This window comes from Penicillium malachiteum (assembly GCF_028827825.1).
Source record: "Penicillium malachiteum strain IBT 17515 chromosome Unknown utg000004l:1.0-4883003.0:1.0-4884900.0, whole genome shotgun sequence".
Lineage (NCBI taxonomy): Eukaryota > Fungi > Ascomycota > Eurotiomycetes > Eurotiales > Aspergillaceae > Penicillium > Penicillium malachiteum.
The window spans coordinates 1,230,711-1,247,728 of NW_026643097.1; the positions used below are offsets into that span (position 1 = coordinate 1,230,711).

The 17,018-nt window shown below is 46.1% G+C and overlaps 7 protein-coding genes across 7 annotated transcripts; 2 read left to right on the forward strand and 5 right to left on the reverse strand.

Annotated features, from left to right (window-relative positions):
- Positions 1-1,207: 1,207 nt before the first annotated feature.
- Positions 1,208-1,870, forward strand: N7483_008616 (kinase-like protein; the record flags this gene model as incomplete). The annotated part of the gene is made up of 3 exons (XM_057092043.1): positions 1,208-1,251; positions 1,298-1,781; positions 1,808-1,870. The coding sequence occupies 3 exons, from the start codon at positions 1,208-1,210 to the stop codon at positions 1,868-1,870; spliced, it is 591 nt and encodes a 196-aa protein (XP_056943217.1).
- Positions 1,871-3,704: 1,834 nt separating this feature from the next.
- Positions 3,705-5,753, reverse strand: N7483_008617 (putative protein kinase; the record flags this gene model as incomplete). The annotated part of the gene is made up of 2 exons (XM_057092044.1): positions 3,705-4,252; positions 4,307-5,753. 2 exons carry the CDS (start codon positions 5,751-5,753, stop codon positions 3,705-3,707), a joined length of 1,995 nt encoding a protein of 664 aa, XP_056943218.1.
- A 1,031-nt stretch (positions 5,754-6,784) lies between these two features.
- Positions 6,785-7,678, reverse strand: N7483_008618 (uncharacterized protein; the record flags this gene model as incomplete). Its single annotated transcript, XM_057092045.1, has 1 exon — positions 6,785-7,678. One exon carries the CDS (start codon positions 7,676-7,678, stop codon positions 6,785-6,787), a length of 894 nt encoding a protein of 297 aa, XP_056943219.1.
- A 1,446-nt stretch (positions 7,679-9,124) lies between these two features.
- N7483_008619 (alpha/beta hydrolase) lies at positions 9,125-10,081 on the reverse strand (the record flags this gene model as incomplete). The annotated part of the gene is made up of 2 exons (XM_057092046.1): positions 9,125-9,631; positions 9,683-10,081. 2 exons carry the CDS (start codon positions 10,079-10,081, stop codon positions 9,125-9,127), a joined length of 906 nt encoding a protein of 301 aa, XP_056943220.1.
- Positions 10,082-10,629: 548 nt separating this feature from the next.
- On the forward strand, positions 10,630-11,848 carry N7483_008620 (cyclase; the record flags this gene model as incomplete). The annotated part of the gene is made up of 5 exons (XM_057092047.1): positions 10,630-10,805; positions 10,865-10,976; positions 11,031-11,073; positions 11,125-11,232; positions 11,283-11,848. The coding sequence occupies 5 exons, from the start codon at positions 10,630-10,632 to the stop codon at positions 11,846-11,848; spliced, it is 1,005 nt and encodes a 334-aa protein (XP_056943221.1).
- Positions 11,849-12,752: 904 nt separating this feature from the next.
- N7483_008621 (FAD-dependent oxidoreductase) lies at positions 12,753-14,521 on the reverse strand (the record flags this gene model as incomplete). The annotated part of the gene is made up of 4 exons (XM_057092048.1): positions 12,753-13,421; positions 13,472-13,839; positions 13,899-14,167; positions 14,226-14,521. 4 exons carry the CDS (start codon positions 14,519-14,521, stop codon positions 12,753-12,755), a joined length of 1,602 nt encoding a protein of 533 aa, XP_056943222.1.
- Positions 14,522-15,065: 544 nt separating this feature from the next.
- Positions 15,066-16,686, reverse strand: N7483_008622 (flavin-containing monooxygenase; the record flags this gene model as incomplete). Its single annotated transcript, XM_057092049.1, has 3 exons — positions 15,066-15,668; positions 15,717-16,206; positions 16,256-16,686. The coding sequence occupies 3 exons, from the start codon at positions 16,684-16,686 to the stop codon at positions 15,066-15,068; spliced, it is 1,524 nt and encodes a 507-aa protein (XP_056943223.1).
- Positions 16,687-17,018: the final 332 nt, after the last annotated feature.

Here is a 17,018-nt window from a genome sequence, read left to right on the forward strand (position 1 = left end):
GGATGGTCAGGTCGCTTATCACTCAATAATCACTGAATGATATTTGTCTGCGGCGCCGAAGGTGAAATGTGGGGTTCTTGACCCACTGTGACTTGAGGGAAAGGGAAAGCCACCAGTGTGGAGTCTTGCTTCCAAGGTTGTGATATGTACTCCGTAGATCCATCCATACCCTATGGTCTTTTCTTTGGTCAAAACGGATTTCATCCCAAAGCATCTTATTGGCAAATTTAGTGTAGATGTGATATTTTCTTGTATTCGAAGAAATTGGTTCAAGGATGTCAATAATAAGGATGATGAGGTCCATGTACCCGATTGAAATTGCACTGTGATTGTAGTATGATTGCACTCCAACTGTACGATCACCACATAAGTATAGGCTAATGTGAAGGGTCCGAATACTACCTACGGAGCGTGTGTTGGGTTCTTGATCTGGATATTCATCTGTTGCTGCGCTGAGTCCACGGGTCTCCGTGCTTTTTTTTCGAACAGATCCACCTGTACTCCGTAGCTTTGCCGCCCCTTTCGGAAAATCCAAAGTAGGAAAAATCTGAAGCGACCACCCCTGAGGACTGCAGCGTGGTCCGGTGGTCAGACAGACAGGGTATTAAGTACTCCGAATTACCTTCCCTGCCGATAAATCATGATCTTTCTTTGGCCAGAACTGATTTTATCCCCAAAATTTAGCATGCACGTGATATTGTCCAATTAGGGGGGGGGGGGTAGTCTGTTGCTGTAATTCACCCCCTTGCGAGCAGCACAATTGAGTGTTTTCACTGACACTAATCCCCAGTATGCTCCTCTTCTTGCATATTCTACCCGCATGATCATTTGCATCAACGTCGCTCGTCATCTACTTGCCTTACGAATAGCCAAAAAGTGTCGCCATCCTCCTAACGGAACCGTGAAAGTGCACCATGTCGAGCATGCTACCATCCTCAGTAGTATAAGCACTGCAAAAAGCAGATCGAAAGCAGATGCAGCTTGCAGGTATCGGTTGTTTTGCACAGGTTTTCAAGATAGCCGACACCGGCTTCGTCATTAAAAAAGCTATGGATCATCCCGTGGTGGGAAATATTCAGCCGACAGAAAAAGGTATCTATGAATGACTTGGCCATCATCCCCTGATTCTGCGATACTATGGCGAATATTGTGAGGGGGATGGTCTTCCGAACGGACTTGTGTTTCAATACCAAGTGCTGGCACCCTTATGGACAATCTTGCCTTGTCAAATTATCCAGAGCAGCGAACTCAGTAAGTGCTCTCTAATTACTGATAGATCATGACTGACTTCTTGAAGATGGCCAGTGCAAGCCGCCGAAGCTTTACGGTTTATTCACTCTAAGAATGTGATTCATAGCGACTTTGGGAGCCATAATTTCTTGATCCAGGAAGACGGCGGCTTGGCCTTGGCAGATTTTGGCGGCTCTCAAATTGATGACACTTCACCTGTGGTATCATATTTGACCCGATATGCGAGACCGGGCTCTGATAGTGTTGTCTCTACTGAAATCGACGACATATTTGCTCTTGGAACGATGATCTATGAGATCAGCGTTGGACATCTGTTGTACTCCGATAGATCTAGCAGAGAAATCCAGAAATTATTGCGTCAGCATGAGTTTCCGGATCTAGACACTGTTGCTTCAAATCTCCAGGTAATAATCAGGAAATGTTGGTCAAACGGTTACCAGACTGCAGAAGAAGTTGTACAGGATTTAGAGGCTACACCCCCTCCATCCAACTCGCACCTACTCTGCGTTACTGGACTTTCTTTGGGAATAGTGATAACCGCATTTGTTATGAATAGAAGGAGAAGCTAGCCTACATCGGCATTGAACAACCTAATGGACATAACGTCTTGTTCCTTTGACATGGTAAGAGTATCTTATTTGTGGATAAATTGAGATGTTGCATTCAATAACCATTATTAGTCATTGTAGAGACCCTTCGCTTGGCAGAGGGGACAATCACCCTTTAACTTAGTTGACCCAAGATTAGATGGCCATTTCACTGCGTTGGCAAAATATCCATCCTTGTCTTTCTGCTGCACACAGGAAAGCTTGTTGATGACATCTTGACACATGTTTGGTTGTATTGTCTCAATTCTGAAATTCATTGGGATGGAATGATTTTCGTCGGCCGGCAAAGTGCACCGAGAATAAGTCTGTACCATCTGAGACTAAACACACATATTGACCCGATAATAATGAAGTTGGGACCCGACACGATAGATTCGCCTCTTGTAAAATTGAATGTCTTTGGAGCTACCTAGACTAGTATAAATGTCAACTGATCGTCACAGAGGACCCTCTGAGGAATTCTAGGTATACTAACCAACCACCTTGTACTGCGGAACGCTGCCAGGTGAGGATGATTCGAATGTCCAGACCTGGTCTGGATCCAGAATAGAAATAAAACAGCCTCAACTTTGGAAGGACTTTAGATTGGGGATTTCTAACTGAAAATTCCGAGTGCCTTCCAGATTAAAATTTGGATGAAAGAGCGATCTCAACTGCAGGCCCCGGGGGCCGCCTCTTAAATACATACCAGTGTTTCCAAGGGCCGCTACCTAAACAACGATCAACGCCATCAATCTGGAGAGGTCTGTGCAAGTAGTACATGTAGTACATATGCGTGTTATCGTTTTAGTATGCATTAGATCTCACTGAGCACAGTGGAGGAGCACGCATCGACGAATAAAATAAAGAGGGCCAACTTGAATTCACGCAATCTACGCATTGACTCATTTGCGGAGTCATCGTGATATATGATTGGGTTCAAAGGCTGCTGCACCAGTTGGCATGTGTGGGGCGCCATCGATAGTTCAAATGTTTTGAACTACTACTAGTAATTGATACCTACGTACCTAGTATCCCTAGGTATGTAAACTTGAACCCAGAAAAAATGTGCATAGACTACTAGTATGTACTAGATATCAATGTATCTAGATAGTGTTCATACTAAATGTTGAGTACGTGGACACAGCCACTGCCAGTGGCAGTCACTCGTGGACGGCGGTGCCAACATGTGCATATATGTAGCCACTATCACCTACCTAGGTAGTAGGTACCTACTCCGTACATATACTACTAGTACATAGGATTACTCCGATTACTCCGAGTCTGTCATGGTGCTTCCGCTCAACACTTTTGGGCCTTGACCTTGGAACACATCAAGAGATTGGAGACCAGATCTTACATTTTCACTATTGGATAAACTGACGGTCAGGTCGCTTATTACTGAAAAGTCACTGATGATATTTATCGGCAGCACCGAGGGTGCATACATATGCATGTGGGGAATTATAACCCTGGGACATCTGGGGCTGAATTGGGAACCCTGGGATCTGATCCAGTCCCCTCCATAGAGGTTGACGGGAGTTAAGACAAAAATTGAGCGACATAAGTCAACAATAAATTGGTTCTGTAAAGTTCGCCTAGGCTAATGTTGCTTTCAGGCATAGTATATAAATGGGTATAACAGTTGGTCTAGCCACACAAGTATGAAGAAGAGAGGACAAAAAAAGGGATTTAAATCCAAAATCAAACACAGCCCAGAGGGTGAAGTAGGACGAGAAGAGGAGTGATAAGAAAATAATAAGGGAACATAGTATGGTATGGTGTAAGGTTGAAAAGAACAAGAAGAAAGGAATATAATGGGGATAAAAGAATGAGTAAAAGTCAAGAAGGCATGCGAGGCCGGCTCTAAGGCACTTCTTTGTCACCTCGTTTCAGTCCATCAGGGACATCGATAGCATCGCGGACCCACGGGATAGCTGCGATCTGATCGAGGGTTTTGCGACGGGTGTTACGTTTGAGAAGACCTTCCACACAATCACGAGCACCGTCTAAATCGCGACCCTTCTCAGGATCCCACTCTTCATCTTCGTTGGCATAACGGTACCAGCTCCACTCAACACGTGCGATACGATGAGGAGTTCGGGCTCGGAGTTTGGCAGGGTCGCCGCGTGTGCCAGGAAGAACATCGAAGGGGAGACGATTCTCCATGATGGCGTACAGTAGCACACCCAATGCCCATGCGTCTGTCGCACGACCATCATAAGACTGACCCATGAGGATCTCAGGGGCTGCATAGTCTTCGCTGCCGCAACGAGTTTGCAGTAATGGGCTCTCAGGAGGTTCTGGAATACGTCGTGATAATCCAAGATCACTTAGAACGACAATTGCTCGATCATAGGTGCGCCAATCTTTCACGTCCTCCAGAGCGTGGATAGGCATAGTCAACAGGACATCTAGTGAGCTATGTTAGCGAGAGATTGTTCACATTAGAGTAAACAATCACGTACTTTCTAACTTGATATCTCGATGGACAATGTAGTTCGAATGTAAGTAGCGGACTGCGCTGATCAATTCGGCAAAAATGCGGCGAATTAGGCTAGGCGATGATGGTCGAGCCCCCGAGGTCGCAAATTCAAAGAGGTCACCACCGGGGCAATAGTCCAGGACAAGCAAAGCTCGTTTATCGTCACTGCCGAACGCCTTCAATTGAACCAATGAAGGGTGATTCACGGCCTTCAGAATGTCTACTTCGCGCTTGAGCGACACCTCCAGTCGTTCCTGATCAGCACCACCCGCAGGGCCATGCTCGATAACCTTGACAGCCACAAGTTTCTGGGTAGCGATAGGCGGGCCCATATTCGCAGTACCATCATAGGAGGGAGACAAAGGCGTTTGAATAGGTTGCTCAATGCGCGCCGCCAGGCTCACCTGACTGAAGGTTCCTTGTCCCAAAACTCGTAGTTTGCGATACATACGAGCTTGCTGGGTACGAATCGACCGAACTGAGTAGATCTCTTCGGACGTAAGAGGAGGTGGGTGCTGGATCACAGGTTCTGTGTCGCTATCTCCATACCCACTTCCAACGCTGCGAGGTGGACTTGGCGGGCGAACAGAAGGGATTGCAATACCCCGGTGGACTGCTAGATATTGCTCGCGATGCAGACCAGTGGATTTGGAATCCGTACTAGATGACGGAGGAATGGTCGGCCCTGTACCCGAGACCGCAATGGGCCGAGGAAGCGACGTGCGACTGGGTGGCGCATAGTCACTGAGACTGCGATTGCGAACATGCTTGGATTGCGATTCCTGACGATTTCGATTGGCGATTGGCGATTCATCGCCTAGTTCATTCAGACCCGTGTAAGGTTTCGCCGGAGTACGTGACGTGGAAGGAGCTGTGACTGAAGGACCCAGCATTTGCGACGAGTCACTCAGTCGTAAACTCGACCCACTCCGGGATGCTGTCGAGGACGTGCGCGATAACGAGGGAAGTTCGCCCCGACGCCAAGGTGAGGCCCCACCGATGGGAGAAGGTAGTGGAGTGATATCGGCCATCGCATTGAGTTGAGGCGATGAAATTATGGAGGCTGGGGATAAAGATCCGCTGGAAAAGTTTGGCGCTATGAGGGCGCGCAAACTTGGGGTACGCCGGGGAAAGCTGCCGGAAGATACACTCAGTGAAGCAAGAGGATCCGAATCACGATGTGAACTAGTTGGACGATGACTAGGAAAGTCGGTGCGAATCTGTAATGATGGAAGCGGCGACACAGATATTGGTATTGGCATCAAGATGGAAGGCGCGTCATCTTGACCAGTATGTCCTGACGCATCAGTACTATGACTTGTAGAAGCATCAAACTCGTCATTTTCATTGATTGCAGCCACAACATGGCTATTCTGGAATTTCAGAGCCAAACCAGACCTCTCGGTCGGTCCGGACTCGGAGTTCACCATTGAAATTCGGTGAAAATTGTTATCGCAAACGGCGACAACCGAGATGCGCAAATCACGAAGGAAAAAATGATTGTACGCGTGTCTCAGCCTCCCGAGGGTCTTGGCGGTATAGAAGACCCGTTAAGGGTCAACTAATATGTACTCCCGAATTGCAAGGGGAGAGTAAGGATTGAAATTGAGATGAATAAACAAGAGAAACAAAAAAAAAGGAAGAAAGAAAAAAAGAGTTCCTCAACCCGTTTCTATGACGATCTCGAGGAAAACTCGGGGGCGAATGACTCTGCGAGGTCAGCTGACGGGGGAATTCACCCCGCATTCGGAACCAGATTCATGTTTTATATTTAGATTATGATATGATACTACCGAGTAGTATTCTCTAAGGTTCAAGTTAATGAGGATATCATATCACAAATCACAGATAACACATTATGCAGGAATTTTAGTGCAGTTGTGGCTGTACTCCGGAGTCCCTCGTGCTTAATAGTACAGAAACTACATGCATATCACTCATTGATCTCATATAACTACTGTAAGTACAGTAGTCCCTTGATTGCCCTCATTTTAAACAGATAAATTCAATTCTTACTAGTCTTTAAGAGTATCCGGGTTCTCGGGATCCTTAATTCGGTAAAAGCGAGGTTTATCTGCACAGCAAACAAGGAACTGCACTGTTGATTGGGGGCTGGGGGGGAAAAGCCGACCCGTCTCCACTACTTTGAGGGGACAAAACGCCCTGTGCGTCACTGTGCACTAAGAGTTATGGACTTTACTCTTTATCACTCAATGCATCCATTTTACTTTCTGATCATATCGATTGAAGAATGAAAATGATCCAAATCATGTGGGTAAGGAATCTATCAATGTTGTGATCTCGAGAAATGTACAAATTGCTATCAGGTAACAGGCTAGACTCGACCTCGGTATCATGCACATCAACACTACGGCTATCGGAAAGCCCGCGCCGAATATAGCCTCAATATATGCCAAATAAGACCACCGGTTCACCTGGCAACTGGGAACTAAAATGTGTTTTAAAGCTTCAGTCGTCTGGCCACCTCAGAATATGCCCCTTCAACTTCACTAATGTCGGTTCCTTGCACCCAATATCCCTTGCCGTTAGGATTTCCAGCCGCCGCGGCTGCAAGGATTCCCCATGCAGTATCCTCAGGAGAGCTCTTCAGCGCATCAGACTGAGTCGTAAGGGTAATTTCCTCCACCATGGGAGTCAATGTTATCCATGGTGCAATCCACGAGATGCTGATTCCAGCCTGAACCACATCCTCCTTTTGTGCCGTGCTGCGAACTAATCCCAGCACTGCATGTTTGCTAGCCGTATACATTGTATTGAATGGACGCGACACGTATGAAACGGCGGATCCAATCACCACGATACGTCCCCCACCGTTCGGCTTCATATAGTGAATGCCTAGTTTAAGCCCGAAGATCACCGAGTTGAGGTTGACATCGAATATCTGAGTAGAGGGACGTTTCAGGGAGGGCTCCGAGTCCGAGTCCTTGGTATCTTCTAGTTCATCGGCGAGAAAATTGTAGTAGACTTGATTATTCATCTCGGCACGTTTTTCTGGACTCATTTTTCGGAAACGAGTAACTTCGGGATTCACACCAGCATTGCAAACAAGGAGACTAATGGGTCCATAAGTACTTGTCACTGTTTTGAAAAGCGCTAGTTGTTGGTCCCAATTGCTCACGTCGCATACATGGTAGGTAGTTCGGAGTCCAATCTGTTCACATGCACGTTGCAGATCGATTTCGCGTAAATCGACTAGAACCACACGAGCCCCGTGTTTGGCGAGTAGGGAGGCAGTTGCAAAGCCAATACCTTGTGCCGCGCCTGTCACAATAGCCACATGGCCTTCCACCAGGTCTCGGACGATTTTTTCGCTTGGTCGAAGAATAGAAGTCATTTTGAGTGACTTCAGAATAAAAAAATATCGATCCTGGTGCGCCTCTTACTCTCGACTCTGGGAGGATATCCCTCTTTATAGGCTGTAGATTCGTACGGTGAGTGACTGTACCTCACACGACCTCGGATTTAGAAACTCCCTGCTACTACGGATTACACTATAGGTTCAGGCTATTACCATGGCGGAACTATCCTTGTACTGCATGCAGGGTTAATCTCTATGGAGCCACCTTACCCTTTGGTTACTAGGAATGTGATCCACTCCGTATCACGTAAGAGAGTATTGTATACCCAGGTGTAAATTGGTACTGTATATGGCACATGGGTTGATTGAGCTACAACTTGAATGGACCACACCCTTCTACTGTCTACAATCAGAGAAGTACAGGAGCGTCCACGGGTGTATTTCGAAATAACTAGCACTCGCAACTTGAATCTTCCAAGATTCCAAAGTTGTATGTATAGTAACAAAACATAAGATAAGAGCACCACCTGGGCAGGATCTACATGTATGATACAAATAGAGACACCGGTCCATGTTACAAGAAAGGTTTATTTGGATCCAAAATTGAAGCATTCAAATGTTCCAAGGTTGGTTTGGGTAGCAGCTGCCTGACGCCGTGGCTCGCCGTGGCTCGCCTTATACCGCCTAACATTTGAACAAAGCGGCCCGCCTAACCTTCCAAGGTTATCCATTATTAGGTTCCCAGCCTCGGGAAGGGTACAAAACTTCCGTTAGATCACAGTAATTTCATTCATTATAGTGATTTGACGGATTATCTATAGACTGCAGTATTATGACTAAATAAATTACAAGCCTGTATGATGAGGATTATAAAATTATACAAATAATGTAAAATAGTGATCAATGGTTGTAGAACGGTTGTGGGATGATGGTTATTGTGATATAAGCTATCAATTAGTAGTAGTGTTGCATATGTACCTAGAACCCTGCATGGATGTACAGGGATCGCCCTCCCGGGAGCCCCGGGGAGCGTCCCGAGCTCGCTCTCAACCGTGGAAGTGTCATTACCAATAGTACATACTACCTATGGTACCTATACTAGTACTCGAATGGGATATATTCCAGGTGTCCCGAGATCCGAATCTTACTGAAGCTGTGCATGCACATGTGTGGATATTCCAATGCTTGCTGAAGCAAATTTCGAAGTATAGGTACATTGTTCAGATGTCTAAACTTGAATCAACATTTTGAACGATTTCAAGACGCATACATATCAGAACTTGAAGCACCCCAGCTTCCAAGTCTTGATGGTCTCGGTACTGTACATATCATCATATATCAATAAGAACTAGAAAGAATTTGTTACTACATATTGTGTACTGGTAGTAAGACAGAAAGCATGTAGTCGCTTCTCTTAAGTTCGAGTTATATTCAGCCATCAATCGTATCTACCCGAGTAGTACTATTACTAGTATTTACATGCTAGAATTTGGATATAGCTCTGTCTCTATTCGCGTAACACTTCTTTGTTGCGCTAATTGATGGAGCCAGCCCCTCAAAGCCATGGGGAAGACCAGGGTACATATGAAACTCCACAGGAATATTAGCCTTAATAAACTTAATAAACCGAAAAGCGTAATTCATGCCCTCAGGCAAGAAGAGATCCAGCTGCCCACATTCAAGATACAGTGGTGGAAGACCCACCACGCTCTCCACACGGACTGGAGCCGCGTAAGCATCAACTCTGTCTGTACCCATATCCTCGCCAAGATACGCCGTCCAAGCTGTCTCGTTATCGATTTCATCCCAAAATGCCAATTTTCCAGCGTGATTTGTTCTAGTCCGATCGTCGATCATGGGATAAATGAGGATCTGCTTCGCGATCGGTGGTTGCAATTGTTTTTCGCGAGCCATAATGGTAAGACCGGCGCATATTCCACCACCTGCACTCTCTCCCATAAGAGCGATGCGTGTGGGATCAATGGAAAGCTGGCTAGTATTGGCTCATAGCTATTGAAGTGCTGTCCAGCAATCATTGACCGGTGTAGGGTAAGGGTGCTCTGGTGCCAATCGATAGTCCACAGTCAAGATTTGGACCCCGGTTCTTGAGACTGCTCCCACATGGTCTGGCGAGAGCTGTTCTGCAGTCAAGGAGATGAAGCCACCACCGTGGATGTGAAGAATGGCTGGTTCACCCTTTAGGTTAGGCTTGTTCCATAGGCGAAAATGATGAATGGGAAGTTGAAAGCCATCCTCTGTCGGAATATGGTAGATCAGCCTCTCCATATTATCAGGTATAGGCGGGAGAGGACTGCAAAGTGATTCGGTCCACGCACGCCTGGTTGCGACGTCATGGAGAGCAGGCTTCGGGACTGATCCCATCAGCTTGAGCTTGGGACCTGCTTCCGCGAGGAACTCCGGATCGTACTGGAGGGTCATTTCGATTCAGATGGGATGAATCGATCAAGCTCTTAACAAAGAGGTATTTGGCCTTTTCATCCTCGTTATCCTTTAGCCCACCATGCCGTGTTAGGCTTACGACGACTCCACTCCCGGCTCAGAAGTTTTCCGGCTCCGTCTGTAGAAAGGACCATGATTCTTCCGCTCACAACATGGTTCATTTCATTCTGTGTTTCTTTCATACTTCCATACACCCCGGAGAGTGTAGACTCCCGTATCCGAAGAGTGAGTCTGAGTGACCATGTTGGTGCAAAGATCGACAGCGCCACAGCCGAAGTGGAGAAGATCGTTCAGGAAGTTGACGGCGAAGAACAAGGAACTGGCACAGTGACCCACATTACCCCCGATTTTCCAGGCAATAATTCATCTCTCTGCGGGGTTTCTCAGTTTCAACAAGAAGTTGTCAGATATAGGAATATCGAGGGTCCTGAACACTTGGCCCACAGAGACGAATCGGAGGATTGAAAGTTTTGCGTAGCCAGATCAAATTTGTGAGACATCAAATCCAGTTTACAAAAATATTCCAAATGATTCCCAGATTTGACGATCTGCCTCCTGTTGATGGTATGCCCCAGGGATGTTCCTGGGGAACATTTGATAAAGATGGCAAAAAGGATGTCTTTGGAACGCTGAACCTCTTGACACCACAGGTGGTCAAGAGTGCGGCTGCTGAGGTACGCCTTGGAATTTCCATTTCGTTGAAGTGAGTTGAGCGGGGGAGGAGACAAATAATTGATGAGTAATAAATTAACCAGTCGCCAGTTGGCCTATTGGGAGTATAAAAATCCATGATTTCTTTCGAAAGAGTCTTGAGCACAATGTCCTCAAACTCGAGGACGAGGAGGTTGGATTGCACTATGGATTTGATGATGAGGTAGATATTCTCATTTTGGTATTGGAGCTCATGTCTAAAATATTCAAACTCTAGGTAGCATTCAATACCCAGGCGAGTAGTCAATGGGATAGTCTCTGTAAGTTCTCCCATCTCAATATGAAGCCTCTCGCCTCTAACTCATTGAAAGGCCATTTTCTCCATCTTCCGACTCGAACCGCATACAATGGTGTCAGACCCACATATGAAGAGATGAAACAAGGCTCTCATTCCACCCAGAAATTTCCTACACTGGATCGTAAGTACTGATCGAGCCCCTTTTCTCTTATGTGATACTGAAAAGATCAGGCTGGCATGAGCGCGGCTGTGTTGCTGGACGAGGCGTCCTAATCGATTTCAAGTCTTACGCCGAGGACAAAGGAATTGAATATTCTGTCTTCTCTAGCTTTCGAATCGGAATGGCCGACATTGAAGCTGTCGCTGCATACCAAGGTGTCACATTTCAGCATGGTGATATACTAATTATCCGATTCGGTGTCACAGAGGAACTAGGAAACATGAATGCACATGAACAAGCATGCTCTATGGCAAGTCACCATGTATGTGGAATTGAAGGTAGCAAAGAGATGGCACGCTGGCTATGGGATAAACACTTTGCCGCAGTGGTAAGCGACAACATCGCTGTAGAAGCCATGCCCCCAATGGAGAATCGCGTGGAGCTGCCTATGACAAATCTCGTCCTGCATCAGTGGTGTCTCAGCCTCCTTGGTATTCCACTTGGAGAGCTTTGGTATCTGAAAGATCTCGCTGATCAGTGCAAGGCGCATGGGAAATACACATTCCTTCTAACTTCATCTCCACTTAATGTGCCCGGAGCAGTTGGAAGTCCACCTAATGCTCTGGCTATATTGTGAGAAGATCTATCGGAATTTTTGAAAGTCTGTCATATAGCAATGAAATATAGCCTCGGCAGCCACTTAATTCGAAGAATATTTGAAAGACTCCATTGCTGCAAATTGTCTCGGCCAATACTCCTAGCTTGAAAGACTGATATTATACCACTCGCATCTCCCTGGATTCAAGCAATTAATCTGTACCATCAACTGGAGGTCACCGCTGATTTCTTCTGGTGAGCTTTGTTCCACTCAATATCTCTGATACCCCAAAAGAGCACTAGCGCAGCTGTTGGACTTGCGAATAGTATCAAAGGAATACCTAGCATAATATCGACAAGGAAAGGACGACTGGTGGCATGTACGCGGCGGAGATCCAGCCAAGCAAAAGTGAGAAAGACCAGAATAATCATTTCTAAACAGGTGCTCTTCAGGCTTGTCGTAGAAAGGCTGGTAACCTGGTTGAAGTCAAGGAAGACGAGGAGACGATGCAAGAAGCTATTCATCAAACGCACCGACAATAGCTGGGGAATTAAGAGAAAATATGATGTGAGTGAGAGGTACTTGATGTGTGAGTTTCTCGAAATCATCTCTATCGTCGGCTTGGCTACTATCGATTCCGGAGCAAGCAGATTCGATAGGTATACCATGATGGGAAAAGCGATGTGCGATATATCCCATATCGTTGACGAGAACGATATTAACGTGAGAGTTAAATATAGAGCAGGGCTATATGCCATGATATAGACGGGCACAAGGAGTATCAGAGCTCTTCTGTCAATGAAACGAATTGACGGGTAGTAAAAGTTCTTTTTACCAGTCTCAAGCAGGAAGCTATGGAAGTACAAGTTTGCCCCGACTAGCCATCCAAATTGTGATGAGGTAAGGGTAAATATCAGAGCACTAAGGTTGTATTAGAATTTTCTCACACAAACTTGGGAGATATCGCGGGGTTTGAAGCTTCATACCTGTTTAGAAGCTTCATGGTATATGTTCCGCGATATGATTCAACCACCATGATGCTCAAAATGCCGGTTACAGCAACATGAAAGTACAGTTGCTCGGCAGCCTCGCTGTTCAGCTGGAAAGGTAACTTGCTCCCCGAAGTAGGGAATGTCTGCCCATCCCCATACCGGAAACCTCCATTGAATATAAGCATCGGGAATATGAAGAGCATCGACCATACTGCGTTACTGATATTTGATCTGGTACCAGGTTTGATTTGAATCTCTTCCTGTGAGAGGATCATACTACCCGAAGAAGATGGGGGTGGTAGATAATCTAGTATCCGAGTTGAGACATGGGGTTGAACGATACCATTCATGAGGTTGGTAATCGGTAATCGCGGTACAATCTTTGTAGAGATAAACTTCAGAATTTGATTCTCTTGTGCATCCATTTGCTGCATCGTATGACCCATTGAAACGATCATAGAAGTTTCAGGCTTCCGAGTTTCCTGGTATTGCTGGAAAACTTGCTCAATGCGAGTCATATCGGGCTTGAAGTCACCTCTGGTGATGGATTGTAGTTTGTTTGCCAGAGTAGCGGCGGATACCAGACAATTATTTCCTCCTTGGCCCAGAAGTGGATTGCTCTGATAAGGTCAAGTTAGTAGTTGCCAGTTAATATGAGATAAAGACACACCTTGTGGAATGAATCGCCCACCAAGACGATTCTTTCATAAAAACACTTCTGGAGAAGCCCTTCTTGGACTGGAAGCAGCGTTTGAGACGCCTTCTTTTTGTACAAGTCGCCAAAGGTGAGGCCAGGAATCAGGATATCATTTGAATACTTAGCAGCAAGTGCATCACACTCTTCCCTGGTATATCGTGGTATTGATGATCCTCGCGTCTTTTCAACTTTCTCGAAGAGACAAAAGTAAAATTTTCGATTTTTACCACCTAAACACAAGTAACTCCGACCCTTATAACATGTTCTGAAGGCCTGGTCGTCTCGCACGCCTTCAGGTGTGGGCCCAATGCAAAATATGCAACGGTATGTGCACTCGAATTCTATCAAAAGAATGTTAGTTAATGCATATGAAACATTGATTCGTAATCTGGATAGTTACCGTCTCGTGTGAAGAGCTTGCTACCCGGTATACCAATCTCAGCCAAACGCTGCATCTCATCCAGAACACGGCTGTGAATACCGTCTGCACCCACGACAATATCACCCTCAAACATCGACCCGTCTACCGTTTCGACCTTCACACCATCTTCTGATGAATGGATTTTCACAACTCCTTGTGAGGTATGTACCTTCGACTTGTCGCGCAGGTTGTCGAGCAAGACGCTGATCACTTGCTTTCGGTCTTGGCTTTGAAGCGTGTATCCCAGCCTTCCCCAAAAAATAAGTGATAGATCTCAACGCGACACAGCATGAACAACTTACAGACTCTGCATCCATGAACCTAGGGGGCCAGTGAACTATTCTGTTGATGACTTGACCGGATCCATCGTATATATCGAAATAGTTCAGCCGCGAGCTGACCTTCAGAAGTTCTTGGTAGCAACCGAGTTGATCCATGATACGCAGTCCATTTGGTTGAAGACCCAGACAAGCTCCAAGATCCGGGCCAATGACTTTATATTTCTCAAGAAGTACATAGTCGATGTCGCATCGCTCTAGCATGTTTGCAAGTGCTAACCCGGCGACACTTCCACCCACAATCACTACCTTGAATGGTGCCATTTTGGTCGGTATGTGCAATTTTTCTTTTTTCTTTAGAGAAAACAGCAGTTCATTACGAAATTATGAAAAAAAAAAAGATTGAGGAGATAGTTATCGCTGATGAGCATCTGACTAGGTTATTCGCGCCACTTACTGTGTTTGGCGTTATGTTGCGCGGCTGCTGTGGGGATGATCCTTCCGAGGTCCATGCTTCGATTAAATTGATGCGTCATTTTACAATCTCTCCAAGACATTTGTCATTCTTCCAATAAGGTGAGCCTTATATTAATACCTAACCAGTCCATGTCAAAAGTTCCTGTGAACTGGCACTACTCAGTATCCCTACTAAATGTAACAGGGACATCGAAACCAAGGTCAGGAAATTTTAGCGGCGCGAGTACATATACCAACCTTGGAAGCCTTGGAACCCAGCGCATTGTGCCGACGGTGAAATAGTCTGACGAGCAATGCATTTGACTACTGAAAATGAGACAGAACAGAGCATAAACTCACTGAATATCCCGGAAAACATGTATACAGAGCTTTATTCCAGTATTTCGTCATTTCAAACGGATGTTGCGAAGCCTTCCCAATTCTCTAGAGAATTCATACATGCCTTCCACCAGCTGTGCATACCACCCAAATAAATAAGTGGCTCTCGTCGTTTCCCTGGAATATTCGCACCCATATACCAAGAATCGGTTCTCGGATATAGAGTGTTCCGGCTCACAGCCACAACTTGCTCTCGCCAAGCCGCCGCTGCGCTTTGCGTGGGCTCAATAGCTGCAACACCTTCCTGTTGCAGTTTTGAGATGACCTTGCAGATCCAGTCAACTTCCATCTCGATAAAAGGTGGATCGTTGGCGAGAGAGGTAGGTGCCTGTGGACCATAGACCATAAAGAGATTAGGAGCATCAGGAACCATCAACCCAAGATGGGTTGAGACTCCATTCTTCCACCTCTCTGACATGGGTACCTGATTATTGTCCATGATTGAAAGGTCCAACAAACTGCCCGTGACAGCATCATAACCAGTGGCAAAAATCAACACGTCGAGTTCGAGGTGTTGGGACACTTGTGCATTTCCAATAGTCACACCAGTGGCGTCAAATTCAACGATGGGTGAATTTTTCAGATCATGTAGAGTAACATTGGCTCGGTCAATCATCTCGTATTAATCTTGTTCCAAGCTCGGTCGCTTAGTTCCAACAAGCACGTGTTGCTTTAGCGGCGCAACAAGGTCCATTTTCGCGGGGTCTGTCATACGGGCTCGGATCTGCTTTACCCAGTAGTCGTAAAAAATAGAGTTTGCCTTTTCATTGAGGAGAAAGTCGTAGTAGTTCGATACCAAGAAGCTATATCCACCTCGGGCCCAAAGTTCATCAAATAGCTCTTTTCTCTCCGCGGGAGTGGCCTGCAGCGCTGACTGGAAGAGCGTATTGTGAGGGAAGCCCGAGGCAGAGTTGTAGGATCGCTCAAAGATACCATCGTAGTGCCCTTTCATCATCTCGGCTTCCTCTGGTGGGATTGAGCGTTGCTTCATGGGGATGGCAAAGCAGGGAGTTCGGATGAACACATTCAATTTGCAATCCTCTTTTGCGAGATTCTGCACAATTTGAAGACCGGAAGCTCCATTTCCAATGATGCCAACATGCTTTCCCTTGACGTCAAGCTGCTTTGGATAGTCTGCAGAATGGACTAATTGACTGGAGTAATTTTCCAGTCCATTGAAATGAGGGATAGTGCTTTTTGTACGATGATCCAGTTGCTGCGATGACATATTTGCAGGATGCTGTAAGGCCAGTATTTGTAGAGATATTCCAACGACCCGTCACATTGTATTGTACGCCTGTGACAATAGTATTGAAGAATGTGTCTTGACTTATACCAAGTACCAAGTCAACATGCTGGAAGTAGCGTCGGAGTTCGTCGTCGCCGGGGAATCGCTCAGACCAGTTCCATCCTTTGTAGACTGCAGGAATGTTGAACTGGTATGATGGCATTTCAGTGTCTACACGGGCTCCTGGGTAACAATTCCAGTGCCATACGCCACCGAAGGCATTGCCGGCCTCTATCAATCTCACAGATAGGCCGAGATTTCGAAGCTTGTAAAGCGAGTTGCATCCACCAAAGCCGCAGCCAATGACAATGGCATCGACCACAATGTGGGAGTCGTCACGAGTCATGGTTTCTGCAGTAATGAGGTAACCGATAACAGAAACGTCAAATTCTGAGAAGCTGCATGGTCTGAAAGTCTATGTTTTAACACCGAACATCTTTTGACAACAACTCAGGCTCGGAAGCCACTGAAAAGCATCCGCGCTCCGAGCCATCGCAAATACCAAGGAAGGGTGTTTGGATTCAACACATCCGAAGCTGTTGAATCTGAAAAAGAAGATATTCAAAATACGGTCGGATCGGATATAGATCTAGGACCCAGGAAAGGAAGCCCACAACAAGAAGGTTTCTGAAGAGACCCACATCGGCACCAGGGCTTTTCATGACCAGTCCATGGTTA